This window comes from Cynocephalus volans, chromosome 1 (assembly GCF_027409185.1).
Source record: "Cynocephalus volans isolate mCynVol1 chromosome 1, mCynVol1.pri, whole genome shotgun sequence".
NCBI classification, from domain to species: domain Eukaryota; kingdom Metazoa; phylum Chordata; class Mammalia; order Dermoptera; family Cynocephalidae; genus Cynocephalus; species Cynocephalus volans.
The window spans coordinates 107,836,040-107,853,044 of NC_084460.1; the positions used below are offsets into that span (position 1 = coordinate 107,836,040).

Below are 17,005 nucleotides of genomic sequence, written 5' to 3' on the forward strand. Positions count from 1 at the left end.
CTCCAATCATACTCCTCCTTACCACCATCATAGAGTAGTAGAATTCCAGTTTCCCCTTGATAATCAGGATCAATCATCTTCTTTTTACCTGTTCATTCAATGACACTTGGAGTCCAAATTGGTCAAGTGGCAGTTTCAACTTCCAGTTTAGTGGAACCATTGCTGTATCACCTGGTGGAAGAATTCTTCTAATGGGAACTAAGACTTCTGGAACAGCAGAGCCCAAAGTTGTGGGAATGAGATGCAAATACTTCACTGATGTAACTTCACCAGGAGTAACAGTGAGAGAAATCTTTCCATTTCCCTCCCGTGATTTCCAGACCCCTACATCCTACCTATATACTAACTTAGCACATACACTGTATTTTGGAAGATTTTACTCTAGGCCCCCCAATATGTTGCCACTCAGCTGCCAGCACAGGTGAGTCTTCAAAAGGACATTCTATTGTTTGACCCACCCAGCTGCTTCATGTTAATGAGGTGTGTGATAAGACCAGTGAATCTTAGCTTAGTGCCTAATGCCATACTTCATTTGCTATAAAATGACTTCTTTGGTCAAAAGTAATGTTGTGTGGATTCATGATGGAATAAGGCATTCTGTAAATTCACAGATAGTAGTTTTGGCAGAAGCACTGAGTGCAGGGAAGGTAAATCATATTCAGAATGAGGGTCTATTCCAGTGAGAACAAAACTCTGCCCCTTTCACAATGAAATTGGTCCTGTGTATGTGTAATCAGCTACCACTGGACAGCAGACTGACCATTCCCTGGGACATCTCAATACTATGCTGTGGAGTGTGAATAAAGCAAATGTACTTCACAGGGCCTAGTTTTCCAAAGCCTTGAAGTTTCAAATATTGACCTTGCAAAGGACAGGAAATTCTCACCAGGCTATAGTCTCCGTTGTAAGATAAAGAATTGTAATGCAGCAAGGTTGCTGGCTCAAAGACAGACAGGTTACTGATTGATATGTAAAGATACTGGGAAATTGCTGTAAGAAGAGAATGTTTGCTAAAATCAAGCTTTTGTTGCAAATTGCATTATGGAATGTCACCTTGCTTGTCTTTCTGAATGTTACCAGCTTCTATTGTTAAACTTGTTAAACTATACTTAGCAAAAACCCCACCTATGTTCTCTTCCTGAACCTTCTTGGTCTGGAGAATAAATGCGGGAAGATAACCCCAATTCGGGGTTAATTTCCCAAATGGAAGGAATGCCTCTATCTTGAGGGTTCCAGGAGATTAACCCCTTTTCAGGGCTTCTCACTGCTCAGAAGAGATGGGCTTTGAGTAATCTTCGGTAGCTCCATCACCCTGGGGAAAAGGGATGACAAATCCATGGGAGGCAAAGCAACACTATGCAAAGCAGAAAACAGATTCAATGCAATCCCTACTAAAATTCTACTGACAATTTTTTCAGAAATAAAAAAGCCCATCCTAAAATTCATATGGAATCTCAGGACTCCAAAGAGCAAAACAATCTTTGGAAAGAAAAATAAAGCTAGAGGACTCACAGTTCCTGCTTTCAAAACCTACAACAAAACTCCAGTAATCATAACAATGTGGTATTGGCTTAAAGATAGACATATTGACAATCAAATAGAATAGAGAATCCAGAATGAACCCCTCATGTAGGTGGTCAAATGATTTTTGACAAGGGTGCCAAGACCGTTCAATGGAGAAAGGCCAGTCTCTTCAATAAATGGTGTTGGAAAAACCAGATATCCACATGCAAAAGAAAGAAGCTGGACCATTACCTAATACCATATACAAAAATTAACTCAAATGGATCAAAGATCCAAACATAAACCTAGAACAATAAAACTCTTGGAAGAAAACATAGGGCAAAAGCTTCACAACATTGGATTTGGCAATGATTTCTTGGATATGACACCAAAGACCTGGCAACAAAAGAAATATACACACGTTTGACTTGACTTCATGAAAATGTCTAAAAGTTTTGCATCAAAAGACATGATCAAGAGAATAAAAAGGCAACCAACAGGATAGGAGAAAATATTTGCAAGTCATATGTCTGATTAAAGAGTAATATCCAGAATATACAGAGGATTTCTAAAACTGAACAACAGTAACAAAAAAAAATCATACAATTTAACTCAAAAATGGGCAAAGTGGGGGCTGGCCAGTTAGCTCACTTGGGACAGCATGGGGCTGGTAACACCAGTGTCAAGGGTTTGGATACCCTTACTTGCCAGCCACCTAAAAAAAATAATAAAAATGGGCAAAGGACTTGAATCAACATTTCTCCAGAGAAGATATACAAATGGCCAAAAAGCACATGAAAAGACAATCAACACCAGTATGCATTAGGAAAATGCAAATCAAAACAACAGTGAAACACAAACTCATCCCCATTAGAATGGCTACTATCAAACAACAACAAAAATCCCAGAAAATAAACAGTGTTCAGGACGATGTGGAGAAGCTGGAACCTTTGTGTACTGTTGGTGAGAATGTAAAATGGTAGAGCTTCTGTGGAAAACAGTATGGTGGTTTCTCAAAAAGTTAAAAATATGATTACCTTATGATTCACCAATTCGACTTCTTGTATATACCCAAAAGAATTGAAAGCAGTGTCTGGAAGAGATATTTGCATACCTGTGTTCATAGCAGCATTATTTACAGTAGCCAAAATGTGGAAGCAACCCAAGTGTCCATCAACAGATAAACAAAATGTGGTACATACATACAATGGATTATCTTTTAGACTTAGAAAGGAAGGAAATTCTGCAACATGCCACAACATGAATAAACCTTGAGGACATTGTGCTAAGTGAAATAAGCTAGTCACAAAAAGACAAATACTTCATGAGGTGTGAGGTGCTTGGAGTACTAAAAATCATAGAAATAGAAAGTAAAATGGTGGTTGCCAAGGGCTGGGGAGAGGGGGGATGGGGAGTTATCGTTTAATGGGTGTAGAGTTTCAGTTTAACAAAATGAAAAGAGTTATGGAGATGGATGGTGGTGATGGTTGCAGAACATTATGACTGTATTTAATGCCACTGACTGTACACTTAAAATGGTTAAGATGGTACATTTATGCATATTTTACCACAATTAAGAAAAATGGGGGGAAACTTAATGTTTACACTTTTCACCCTTTAGGATGGCTATTGAAAAAAATGAAAAATAACAAGCGTTAGTAAGAATTTGGAGAAATTGGAAACCTTGTGCACTGCTGGTGGGAATGTAAAATTGGATAGCTGCTATGGAAAAGGGTTATGAGAAAACAGTTTGAGGCCGTTCCTTTAAAAGTTTAAAAGAATTACCACATTACCCAGCAATTCCACTTCTAAGGATATACTCAAAGCATTAAATAAGCAGGATTCAAAGAGCTACTTGTGTACCAATGCTCGTCATAGCACTATTAATAAAAGTCAAAAGTTAAAAAAAAAACCAAATGTCTATCAAGAGATGAATGGATAAACAAAATGTAGTATATACAAGAGAATATACTCAGTCTTAAAAAGGAATGAAATTCTGCATGAACTTTGAAAACATAATGCTAAGTTGAAAAACAAAAAACAAAAACAAACAAAACCAGGCACGATAGGACAAATATTGTATGATTCCACTTATAAGAGGTACCTACAGTAGTTAAATTCATAGGGACAGAAAGTAGAATAGAGGTAAAGGACCTAGGTGGTGGAAGGAATGGGGAATATTAAATATAATGGGTGCCAAGTTTCTGCTTGGGATAATGAAAAAGCTCTGGAAACAGATAGTGGTGATGGTTGCACAACACTGTAAATGTGTCACTGAAGTGAACAGTTGAGAATGGGTGAGGCTCAGAGTTTTACATTATGTAGAGCTTACTGCAACAAAAAAAGTTAATATCAAAAAACGTCCAGGAATTGATCCCTACACCAGTCAGCCACCAAGAGAGAAAAAAGAGAACAAATGGATTTTTTAAAAGAACCACATAAAACTTCTAGATATGAAAATATAGTCATTGAAATTAAAAACTCATTGGACAAATTAGATGGCAGTTGAAACACAGCTGAAAGAAGAATTTGTTGCCTGGAAACCAGACCTGAGAATATCACTAGGTGATAAAGAGGTGAAAAATAGGAAAGAGAAGCGTGCTGGGAAGAACAGTGGCCCCTCAAAGGCGCCCACATCCTAGTCTCTGGAACCTGTGCATATGTTCAGTTTTATGGGGAAGAGGGAATGAAGGTTGCAGATGGAATTAATGTTGCTAATTAGCTGACCTCGAGGTGGGAGACTAGCCTGGATTATCCAGCTGGACCTGTCTGTAGAGTTCGGACTAGGGTCTGGAGCTCACTGACTCCTCGAGCCCATTCACAAACCCTTCACACGCAGGTCTATGAGCTAGGTAACCAGCAAAAAGGTCCTCGGAGCCTTGGCTGAAGTAGGAATAGTCTTTATTCAGCACACACACACATCTAGGAGCTAGGCACTACAAAGGAGAAACTCAGAAACTCAACTGCTAGGGAAAGGTCCAAAGAAAAGCTGAAACTGAGCAGCTGCCAGCAGAGTAAACATGCTCTATTTTTAGATGCTTAGAGGCCAGCTCTGCAGGCCAGCACTGCCTCACAAACTCAAGAACACACAAAAGCAATTAACTAGAAAGATATATGGGTGCACATGCACACTAACTCCACCCACACACAACTTGTTTACAAGAAATGTGGAGGGAGCCTCACTAAATTATCCTATTTTCCCCACAGGACCCAGTATAATCACAAGGTCCTTATGAGTGAAGGAGAGAGAGAAGAGAATAGGAACCAGAGAGATGAAATGGCAGTGTGAGAAGATTGGCCCGATGTTGCTGTTTTGAAGGTGGAGGAACAGGATAATGAACCCAGAAATTCAGGTAGTCCTCAAAAGCTGAAAAAAGCAAGGAAATGGATTCTCCCTGTATTGCTACAGACAATTGTACTGCTACGCTAGTTGTCTGGCTAGGCGACTACGCCAATTGTATTGCTAGGGCAATTCATAACTAAAGAATGTTTCATTATTTTAGTTACACTAACATTGTCAGGACTACAGCCCATATACCCTTCAAACCCATTGTACAGACTGGATCACAGACCCCTCACATGCCAGGCTGGGTCACCAGACACCTCACATGCAGTTCCACTAGCTAGGTAATTGGGAAAGGTCCTGGGAGCCGTTGGCAGATGAAGGAGCTCAGTCCTCAGCTTCCCTAGCAGCAGCAGCAGGTGCAGCAGCAGTGGCGGCGGCCTCTTGGAGGGTCCCAGGGGCCCTGGCAGCAACAGCTTGCAGCAGCAGTAGCAGCCTCCCCAGACCCCCTGGTACTTCCCGGGGGGTTGTGGAGGGGGGCACAGTGGATCAGAGCTGCTTGTCCTTTATACTTAAGTCCAATAACCCAGGACACCTAGGTGCACATTGGCAACTACATTAGACAATAACCAAGGAACAACTGGGCACATGTGCATATTTACATCAAACACTTGACAAGATCCCGAATCCCTCGAGGGTCCCTGACCATTTATATTCACTTTCCCTACACTTCCCTAGAAACTCCAGAAGAAACACAGCCCTGCCAACACACTGATTCTAGCCCAGTGAGACCTATTCCAGAGTTGTGGCCTACAGAGCTCTAAAATAATAAATTATGTTTCTTTCAGCCACTAAGTTTGTGATTTCTTACAACAGCAATAGGTAACTAATAAAAGAGATTAAAAGCTATGTAAGATAGAAGGAAAGCATCCAACATATGTCTAATCAGAGAAAAATAGAGGAAATACAGTATTTTTAAACATCTGAGAAGTTTCCAGAAGTGAAGAGATGAATCTTCAGACACCAAGGTCTGAACACCATCAATATAGTCTACAACTATATACGTCGTAGTGAAATATCTAAACTAAGAGAGTCCTAAAAGCAAACTAAACCTCAAGGCATAGGCAAGAACAAGACAACAGACGTTCTGTCCAGGAAGGTTACAAATGTCAGTGGTCAACCAATGCTATCAGTATTCAAAGTTAGACACCAGGTGTGGCCTTTGCTCCTTTAATCTCAGAATTCCTGGGACCTGGTACACACTCACAGAAGAATTTAGACAACGAAGATGGAAGGAAGCAAGCTCCACAGGGAGAGATCTCCCTTCTACCTGGTTCTCGCTCTTCTGCTTCAAGGTAAGAAAGGGCACAACGGGGGAAGAAAGAGGAGCCCTCTCCGGTAGAACACCTAGCAACTTCTCTCACACTTCCAGTGCCTAGAGATTCTCTAAAATGGACATAGTTATTTCATAACTATACTTCCATGATGTCCAAATAGACTCTCGTTCTCTGAAATAGAGGAAATCCCCTTCCAGTTACATGCCATGTATTTCTATTTTTCTTCCCTCAAATCACCCACAACTGTCTTCTCCTTCATTTAGCCTCTATGTTCTCTCACCTTCCTCCCCACAGGCATAGTTCCTTCTCTCTGCAGGTATGAAACCCATCCCCCTGTAGCAAAGTGCCCACCTGCTTTAGCCATAACTTCCCCATTCACCTTTTGGATCCAAGTGCTCTAGGTTAAGTAAGGTGTCAGAGGGCAGTAGGTGCGGGGTGAAAACAGAGTGCGCTTCTCTTCCAGGAAGGGAGCATGGTTTACTGGAAAGAACATGGGATTTGGAGACAGATAGACCTGGGTTTGGATCTTGGTCCTTCACTTTGCTATTCGTGTAACTTTGAATGAGTTGCTTAACTTCTCTGAGTTTCAGTTTCTTTATCTGCAAAATAGGACCTATCTTGCATGATGGTGAGGATTCAGTGAGAGAAAGCGTGTAGCACATTGCCTGGAATTTGGTAGGTGCCAATAAATGTCATGCCTCCGCCTTACGTTGTCACATGATTTCTGGATAAGGGGGCACAGGAGAGGACTGAAGCAGAGGTGGCTGTAGAGGCCAGTACAGGGAAGAGATACAAACTGCACACCTGGTCTAGGTGGTAGAAAACATTCTACAAGCTCCTCTGGGCACCTGCAGACCGGGATTGACAAGTAACTATTCACTGCTCATAGAATGATTCAAGGATTTGCCTGGAAAACACTGTGACTTGGGAATAGATAAGGCTTGATGTCCTTGGCACAGAGGTCATCAGCCATCTTTCTCATTCTAGGTTGTTGCTCCTCCAACAAATTTCCACCAGTAGAAAATTGGAATCTTTATTAGTCAGAAGAGAGGGGAGGGAACACCTCAAAAGCCTGGAACTAGAGAGCTGATAATAGGGTTGAGCAGCAAAGTAAGGAGAAGGAAGGTTGGGGCAGTCAAGGTGAAAATAGGTGTGTTCTCTTTGGGGCTCTGGGACTGCAATCCTATCAGATGGACAGCACTGTCCTGGGGCCCAGTTTGCATACACATTTGGGCATCCTTTGCATGAAGACAGAAATATTAGAAAGGAAGCCGGAGCCCTCACTCAGCTTACCACATCAGCTCCCATCATTTGCCTTCCAGCCCAGCCCTTCCTCCTTGGCCCTGGCAGGAAGCGCCCAGCATCTGCACCCTCTCAGTGTCCCGTCCCCCTGTCTCCATCGCATCCCGGGAGGCATACAGAACAGCAACAGTAGACAAACCCAGGTTCAGACTAAGTCCACCTTCTGCCTCTCACTGTCTGTCTGACTTTGGGAAGCTACTTCCCCTATCACACTTTAGCTAACCCCTTTATGACATGAAGATAAAAACAGTATCAACCTGATGGGGGACTGGGAGGATTAAATGTGGTCATCTATTTAAAGGGCTTAGAATATACCTGACACATACTCAACGCTCTACAAATGCTAGCTGTCATCACAGACTATCCCAGTCCCCGCCCTAGGGCCCCTCTCATAAGGGAACAGGGGAGTTCTCTCCTTATCTCATGCGTTGATGTCCACTACAGGAAGGGGCAGTACTTTCACCATCAATTGCTCAGGGTTTGGCCACTATGGGGTGGATCCCTCTATTCTGAACCCGGTGTTTGAGAGAAAGGCCTTCCGTCCAGTCACCAACATCAGCCTCCCTACAAGAGTCAACATCTCCTTCACGATGTCTGTCATCCTAGATGTGGTGAGTGTTGACTCCTCTAGGGCTCCTTGGTGTCCTTAACTTTCTCCCAGCCCCAGGCAAGGCGACCCCCAAGCCCTTAACCACATTGCAGCTTCCTCCACCATTGCTATGTGGCATTTGCCTGGTGATTCTCAGAGAAGCTCTGTCCAGTGCAGTAGGTGAGGTATGACAGCATGTGAAGGAGAATTTTCTTTCTTCTCACCCTGTGATTCTCTACCCTGGCTGCATGCCAGTGCCCAGGATCCACTCCCAGAGGTTCTGACTGGATGGACCCGGGCATGGTGTTTTTAAGCTTCTCAGGTTATTCTCATGTACAGCCATGGCTGAGAAGCTCTCCTTACTCCAGTCCTGCTGTGAACTGTCCTGCCCACAGCCTAATGCTCCAGTTTTAATCGAGCTTTTGTCTTCAACCTGTAATACTAGCTTTAATCACAGCATTGCCCTTACATACCTTGGGAGCTGGTATACAATAACGGTGAGGGGGTAAAGGGGGATGGACAGACTTCTTACTGACAACACTCTGGACACAAGAAATTCTTTTGGCAGGATGAACAGCTACAGCTCTTGTCATCATTCCTGTGGCTGGAAATGGTATGGCCAACACTTTATCCTCTCCCTTCATTCATAGTAAATAAGGATTTTATTTATTTATTTATTTTTTAGATTTAGTTTTTGTTAGTATATTCATTGTTACAAATCATACTTATTCTTTCTGCGCCTTATCTAATCTCTCCCCTTCCCATTTACCACGCCTCTCCCCATTTCCCCCTCCCTTTCCTCTCTTCCTTCTCCCTCTGATAACCACAGATTTGTTCTGTCCATCTGACAGATTAAGTGTTCCTCTGCTGATTTGTTGCCTAGATGATCTGTCCAGTCCTGAGACAGGTGTGATCAAGTCCTCCCCTGTTATAGTAAATCAGATGCTTCTTCTATTACTCTGGGTGTGCTTTTTGGAGAGAGAGGACCTCTTCTTTTTATTTTGGTCTCTGCTGGAGCTTCTCCTTCTGACAATGCAGTTGAGAGTGTGGCGTGCCATCTGCATGGAGGCTGTAACTGCTGCTATAGAGACTAGCCACTTTTGCAACAGCCATGGCAATTGCAGTGGCTATGGTGGGCTACCCACAAGGAAATGGTGTTTTTGGTGTGCTCTTTACCTGGTTGTGGCTGGGTTCGGCATCCCCTGGCTTCATACCTCATTTGAAGATGTTGTTGCTGAGCAGCTGGGGGGACAGGGAGAGCAGAAGGGGGATGGAAATAGGGTGAGAAGGGGAGAAAGGAGGGGGGTATGATTGAGGCACATGGCACCCCCTCTTTCCAGCAGAGGAGACCAGGGGGCTTCCAGCGGTGGCTCTGTCATTGTTGGGCTGGATGCAGATGTCAGGGGTGTGTGGCTGAAGCCCTCGTCTCCCCACCACCCCATCGTGGGAGCCCAGGGTGTTTCCAGTGACGGATCAGTGTTGTCTCTGGGCTGGTTGCAGATGTTGAGGGTTTGTGGCTGAGGCCCTTGGCTTCCTACCTCCCCGGCTCGGGAGCCCAGAGTACTTCCTGTGACAGCTTGGTGGTTGTCACTGGGCTGGTCGTGGATGTTGGAGGGCATGGCTGAGGCTCTCGGCCTCCCACTGCCCTGGCTCAGGAGTCCAGGGCCCTACCAGTGGCAGCTCAATGGTGTTTGCTGGGCTGGATGTGGATGTCAGGGGCCTGTGGCTGAGGCCCTCAGCCCCCCACCACCACAGCTTGGGAGCCCAGGGCACTTCCTGCAGTGGCTCAGTGGTTGTCACTGGGCTGATTATGGGTGTTGGGGGGGCATGGCTGAGGCCCTCAACCTCCCAACTCCCTGGCTCAGGACCCCTGGTTCCTTCCTGCAGCAGCTTGGTGGTCATCGCTGGGCTCATTGCAGATGTCAGGCAGGGGGCATGGCTGAGGCTCTCAGCCCTCCCCCCTCCCTGGCTTTGGGGTCCAGAGAGCTTCTGGTCCTTCTAGGTTTTATAGGTGTTCTTAGGTGGTGTTAGACGTTTACTAGTTAATTTCAAACTTTGTCTCTGATCTGTGAGTTTTTTGTTTTTTCTTTCAGTTCTGTGTTGGATTATTCGCTGTTCCCACCACTTAAACTCTGCACTGGAACTAATTTATTGTCCTTTGCTTACTTCTAAAATGGAGGAAATTGCTGTGGGGACCAGCACTTGAGCCCTGTGGTAGAGCTAAGCTAAATTGCTTCACTGCTGCTGATTCCCTTGGGAAGGCTTTTTGTGCAGCTCAGGTTTTAATTGTTGACCTTGTATTTATTTCCGGGTCTTGTGAGGTCTAGAACACCTGGGTTGTGTGGAAACTCTTGTCTGGGCCTGAGACTTTTCAGCAAACTAAACCCCCTACAGTTCTATATTCCTGACCAGTTTCCACTGAGTGGTCCTGTGCTGATTGGAGGGCAGATCATCTGTCCATGCTGTGCCCCAATGTTCCCCCAGTGAGCCTATCTCCCCCAGCCCCAACACTCCAAACACTACCCATGGAGTGGGCCATACACTGGTCACTTGTGATGACTCACTGGCCTCTGAGTGGCTCACTTTTCGTTGTCTGTGGTCCCTTGCCCATATGTTGGTCCACAGGAACCCTATTAGTAGTCTTGCTAGCCTTGGAGCCACTAAGGCCCTCTTCTCCCGTGCTGCCTCAAAGCAACTTCATACAAAGGGCACAGCTGTGGCTCTTGCTGGCTCTTGTTCTGTGTGCTCACCAGGGCTAGCCTTGAAGCAGCCAGGGCTCGAAATGGGAGTGATTCTTTTTTTCTCTCATCATGGTTTCTCCTACCCTCGTTAATTCCATAGGTCTCTTCTCTTCCCCTGAGCTCTAGCAGCCCCAGCTTGGCTGTCATTGCTTTTTAATAGTTGTAAATTGGTTGATTTGTGGGAGAGAGTGACGCTGGGGACCATCATTCCACCATCTTGACCAGAAGCCCTCAAAAAGAATTTTAAACAAAAGATATAATAATTATGGCCCATTATATTCCTAGCAAAGTTTCGAAACACATGAAGGAGAAATTGAAAAATCCACCGTAAGAGTAATAGGATTCAATACACTGCTCTCAAAAATCAAGTAGAAAAAGAATATATGATGATTTTTAACAGCACAATTAAGAAGCTTAATCCAATAAGCATATCAAATGTTGCACCAGTAACCATGCAGAACCTTTCCTGACACACGTGGAATATTTCCCCAAACAGACCATATTTTTGGCCACAAAGGAAGTGTCAACAAAACTGAGAACCAGAAATTATCTAGACCACATTCTCTGACAACAACACAGTACAAGAAAATAGAAATTAACTACTAAAGAGTAGCCCCGAGAAAACCTTGTTTCTTCAGAAATTAAAATCGGACTTGGAAATATTTGGGCTAATGGGAAAATAAAACAATTAGAAATTGTGAAGTAATTCAAAATGAAGAGCACTACATCTGAAAATCTATGAAATGTAACCAAAGCATAACTCAGTGAAGTTTTATATCTTAAGTGCATCGATTAGAAAACACAATGGGGGGAGGAAGTAAATGAACTAATGTTCCAACTTCAAAAGCCTAGTTGGAGGGAAGGAAGGAGCAGGGAAAACATACTCACAATCACCTAACCTCGCTCTCAGAGTGTGGTTCCCAGACCAGAAGCACTGGCTGATTGCACCACCTGGAAGCTTATTAGAAATGCATTTGATTTTGATCCCCACCTAGAGGACCACCCATCCCAGTCCACCTGAGACTGAAGAGTTCTCAGGACATGGAACCTTCACTGCTACAACCAAGAAAGATCTTGCAAACCAGGATAAGTTAGTTACAGTACCTACTGATAAGAATCTGCATTTCAAGGCGATCCCCACGTGTTTGGTATGCACAGTGAAGTTTTGTAGCACCATCTCACACAAACCTTTACTTAACATGCCTAGAGCCCCTGTTCTGGCTATGGCTCTATGCATATAAAACAAATAAACTACAGCTGCTGACAAAGAAAGTGCCCCAAGAATAGACAAGCCCACCCAGCACTGGAAAATCCTTGAAAACATTTTCCAGAGAGGGTTGCCAGAAAGGAGAGCTGGTCACCACAAAGACAAGAGGAGATGGCACCCACCAAGGAGAGGAAGACAGCTACCACTCTGGGTCTCAAAAAACCCAAGGGCTTGTTCAAGGTCTCCTTGCAATAAAGACCAGTGAACGGAGCATGCAAGACAGTTAAGTCCTTGCTAGATATACTAATACATGATAGCCTTTCAACAACTTTAGTTTACAAAATCCCATCACATACCCTATTTCATTTGATACTCACCACTACCCTTATTTCACACTGAGGAAATTCTAGCCCAGAAACGCTGAGTTTATGATCTTTTAACTCTGGATCTCATTCCTCCTGTAAAAAAGAGATTTCCCTGATCACAAGTAATTTTCCACTGAAGTGGGAGAACAGAGAGATCAAAATTTATAAAGAAATGGACACAGAGAGGATCAATTATATCTGTACTTCTGATTTATTGAAAAAAAAAGTAAACATATAAAAATTTTAAGACTGCACCAAGTTGGGTGGTTCGTATACAGATATTTATTGTATTATTTTATATACTTTTCTATGTGCTTGAAATATTTCATAACTTCTTTTTTTTAAAAGAAATCAAAAGGCAAGAGATAATAACCCTGATACATATCAGTCTCTCACCTCTCCTCCACCTGGGCTGTAGGTCTGGGATAATCCATTTATCAGCTGGAACCCAGAGGAGTGTAAGGGCATCGCGAAGTTCAGTATAGCAGCCAAGAACCTGTGGCTCCCGGACATTTTCATCGTTGAGTCGTGCGTATCAAAGGTTGGGGAAAGCCAGAGGGAAGCCCCATCTCCTGGTGTCAGGAGAGTTCATAATCTGCCATTGGGGCCACTGTAAGTGGTCTTAGATGACTGAGAAATGACCAGAGAGATGAGAAAATCACAGCACCTGCCTCCCACCTCACCTCTCTTACAGCATTGATGTGGATAAGACCCCAAAAGACCTCAAAGCGTATGTGAGTAATGAAGGTCGCATCGAATATAATGAACCCATGAAGGTGTCCAGTGTGTGTAACCTGGACATCTTCTACTTCCCCTTTGACCAGCAGAACTGCACACTTACCTTCAGGTCATTCGTCTACACAGGTAAGTTGCAGTGGGATATCAGGGATGGGGTGAATAAGAGCAACCAACAAAGCAACAGAAGAAAATGTAAAGAAACCATGAGTAAATGCTGGCAGAGGACTATGGGTGGACCAAAGAATAAGGGTCTGTGGATGCTTAAATATTTTCCATAAAGACAGAACCCGAGTCTTTCCTGTTCATTGCTATCCCCGGCTCCCAGCAAAGTTCCTGGCATGTGGTAGGCGCTCAGAAATATTGGTTGAATGAAAGGATAGAAATGATAGTGCAGTTTAGCCACCAGGAAACTACCTATTTGGGAAATGATTTGGGTGCTTCTCCCTTTCAGCGGAACACTTGGTGCTGGGCATGGAGAAAGAAGTGTGGGAATTAACAGACGTGTCCCGGGAGATCGTTCAGGCCTATGGAGAGTGGGAGCTCCTGAGCATAAAGAAGGCAACCCCAAAGATGTCTGTGGGCCCCAACTTGTATGATCAGATCGCGTTCTATGTGAGCTCAGAGGCCCTCACTTCTTCCTTCCTCGCATATGCACTTGCCTAGAATCTCCACCAAATGGCTGTCTCCCAAGTTTCAGGGTCTCTCAATCTCACCAATTCTGCCTGAGGCAGGAACCCTCTCTCCTGGCTGCCCAGCCTCACTCTTCTTCCTAAAGCTCATGGCTCTGGCCTAACTCCTTCTCGGCAGTTTCTATGCCAATTATGAAGCTGCCTTTCACAAGCTTCATATCCTAGGGTGATATCAGACCAATGAAAAAGGCAGAAAGAAAACCACTGCTATTCCTGGAAGTGAACTGCTATTCCAGGATTCTGGGTTTCCTCCAAATCCCGTATACACTTCCCTCCCTCTCTCTCCTCCCCACCAGGTGTCTGTCAGGCGCAGGCCCAGCCTCTACATCATAAACCTTCTGATGCCAAGTAGCTTTCTGGTTGCCATCGACGCCATCAGCTTCTACCTGCCAGCAGAAAGCGAGAACCGTGCCCCATTCAAGATAACCCTTCTGCTGGGCTACAACGTCTTCCTGCTCATGATGAATGACTTGCTCCCCACCAATGGCACCTCGCTCATCAGTATGGCCTCTCCCACTTTCTGGGAAGCAAAGGTAGCAGGGGACAGGGAGGAGGACCAGGAGAACTGGCTACTGCTCCACTTAAAGAAGGATTGGGTTCTGAGGAAAGACTGGATTTGAAAGAGGCATAAGAAAAGTTTAGAGATGAATCTGCCCTGGTTTATTTCTCATTTGCTTTGCCCTCAGGTGTCTACTTTGCCGTGTGCCTGTCCCTGATGGTGGTCAGCCTGCTGGAGACCGTCTTCATTACCTACATGCTCTACCTGGCCACCACCCAGCCACCTCCCATGCCTCGGTGGCTCCAAGCCCTGCTGCTGCACTGCACCAGACCAAGGAGATGCTGCCCCACTGCACCCCGGAAGGGAAATAAGGGCCTGGGTCTTGCCCCCACCCACCTGCCCGGTAAGGGAAGCCAGCACCGCCCATGCTTCTCCTTAGTCTTGCTTCTCAGCTCCTGCCTCCTTCCTGGGCATCCTCGCTTCCCGATGACCTTCATAGCCCCTGGCTGAGTCTCTGTCCTCTCCACAGACCTGAAGGAGCCAGCAGAGTTGGTGGGGACAGTGCCAGGCCCCAGAGAAGCAGGGTCAAATGGGTGCCCTGAATCAGTGAGGGCTCAGCATGAACAGGAGGCCCAGAAACAGCACTTGATAGAACTGTGGGTGCAGTTCAGCCTCATGATGGACACCCTGCTCTTCTGCCTCTACCTGCTCTTGTTGGCCTCCTCCATCATCACGGTCATCGTCCTCTGGAACACCTAAATGGACATCCACTCTCTCTGACAAACACAGCTTGGCAATTCTCCTGGTCTAGGGCCAGCCAAACCCAGGCCACTTTCCTAATCTTAGTCACTTATCCCCAGTGACTACCGTCTTCTTTTATATTCCAAAAACTCCAACACAGTACTACCAAAGAGATTCAGAACAGCTCTGAATAATTTCCTGACTTATCATGTCAAGGTACCCCTATGTCAGTGACCCTCAACCACACCTAACTCCTGACTCCCTTATCAATAGAAGTCCAGGTCAGCGGATTCTCTCCATGATTAGTCACCTAATAAACAACTTTCCAGGAAGCACTGACTCCGTGGTATATTTATTATAGGTTCACAAACACTGGGGTGGAAAGTCCTTTTGCAGAAGCTTTGATACTTAACCCTAAACAGGTGTAATCTGATATTGTTTTTAGGTCTTTCAGACACATTCAAAATTCCGTAAGAATGAAAAGCTCAGGTCACATATGCAAGAAATTGTTTCATTTGCAGTAAAGTATTTACAAATGCAAAATATTCCTTTCATCAACCATTTTTTTTTTCACTTTCCTTTCCCTTTCTCATTCTTGAAATTGCTCTTTGAAATAAACAATACATTGAGTCTTTTTTTTTTTTATTGTGACAGTTTCCTCTGATTTCACAATATCAAACAGAGTGTGTCTTCTGAAAATGCATGCTTGAGGAGGGCCAGGAAGGACCATAATTAAATGGTTCAGGTTAAATAATTGCCATTCAGCCACACAATGGAATCCTATGCAGCCATTTAATGTGAGGATGTAGATCTATGTTAATGCCATGGAAACAGGTTCATGATATAGTACGTGGAGAAAACAAGTTACAAAACAATATGTATACATAATTTCTATAAAATACATATATAGATGATATGTAAGTGATAGAAAAGTGAGAGAGATGCAGAGAAATATGCATAGATGACTAGACACCAAAACATTAGTACACTTTGTCCTGGATAACGGGATTATGAGTAATTGCTATTTCCTTTTATATCCTTGTCTGTTTTCTGAATTGTTTTCAATGAGAATGTACTACTTTTATTATCAAAAGAAAACAATTGTGCTTGTTGCAGTTTGGGTTAAATAAATTTAAAAATAAATAAGTGAATTAATTAATTAATTAATAAAAAGAGGAAACACAAAAAATGATAAAAGTATTTGTTTAACAAGAGTTCCCTGTTAATAGTACTTCTCACCTTCGGCAGCAGATATCGTCAGGAGGAGGATTCTAACAGCTAGCTGGGAGCAAGGTCCTGAGCAGAGGCAGAAATTAAAAGGGAAAGTTCACGGATACCAAAGACAAATTTCTGAGTGATATTTCAATTAGGGGAATACACTTCACGGGTTTATTTAAATTTCTGCCTCCCCTAAGACAGTGAGCTTTCCTAAATGTCAGGGACAATGTCTCATCCATTTTCATACCTTAGCTTGCCTGACACATCACAGATGCTAAATACAGACTTGCTGAACGAGTTAATTAATGAATGTCAGCCAACCAAGAATCCACATTTTACTAGATCTAGCTGTAATTCCTTTATGCCTTTCTGGTATATTTTATTTTATTTTCCGTATCTAATGTGGAAAATTAGCAACCCATTTCCACGCATCAACTATCACCGAGTTCTTAGACATGTTACTTATACGCTGGCAAGGGCATTTCTGTGATCAGGTTCTCTTATGCTTTCTTCTCCTTTCCATTACTTGTAACGTATTTCTCACCAGAAACTTGTCCCTGGCTTTTGCCAATAACTTAAAATGAAGAGTGTCCACCAAGTTTTTGAGGAATTTCAAATTTCTTAAAATCATTTTTGTATCATTTCTTTTCCTTCCTCATCTCCACATTTATATTTTACTAGATGTCATCTTGCAATTTTATCTACTTTACATATATCAGTATACCAAGGAGCCAGTGCTTCGTAAAAAGTTGTTTATTGGGGTGACCAATCAAAGAGAGACTCCACTGGCTGG

The 17,005-nt window shown here is 43.7% G+C and overlaps 1 protein-coding gene across 2 annotated transcripts; it reads left to right on the top strand.

Moving 5' to 3' along the window:
• Nucleotides 1-6,074: 6,074 nt before the first annotated feature.
• LOC134389436 (5-hydroxytryptamine receptor 3E-like) lies at nt 6,075-15,012 on the top strand. Of its 2 annotated transcripts, XM_063113009.1 has the most exons (9): nt 6,075-6,141; nt 7,870-8,036; nt 8,583-8,627; nt 12,746-12,855; nt 13,022-13,191; nt 13,517-13,677; nt 14,051-14,255; nt 14,441-14,656; nt 14,783-15,012. In XM_063113009.1, the coding sequence occupies exons 1-9, from the start codon at nt 6,075-6,077 to the stop codon at nt 15,010-15,012; spliced, it is 1,371 nt and encodes a 456-aa protein (XP_062969079.1). The 2 variants fall into 2 exon arrangements, with proteins under 2 accessions (XP_062969079.1, XP_062969084.1); XM_063113014.1 differs by lacking the exon at nt 8,583-8,627.
• Nucleotides 15,013-17,005: the final 1,993 nt, after the last annotated feature.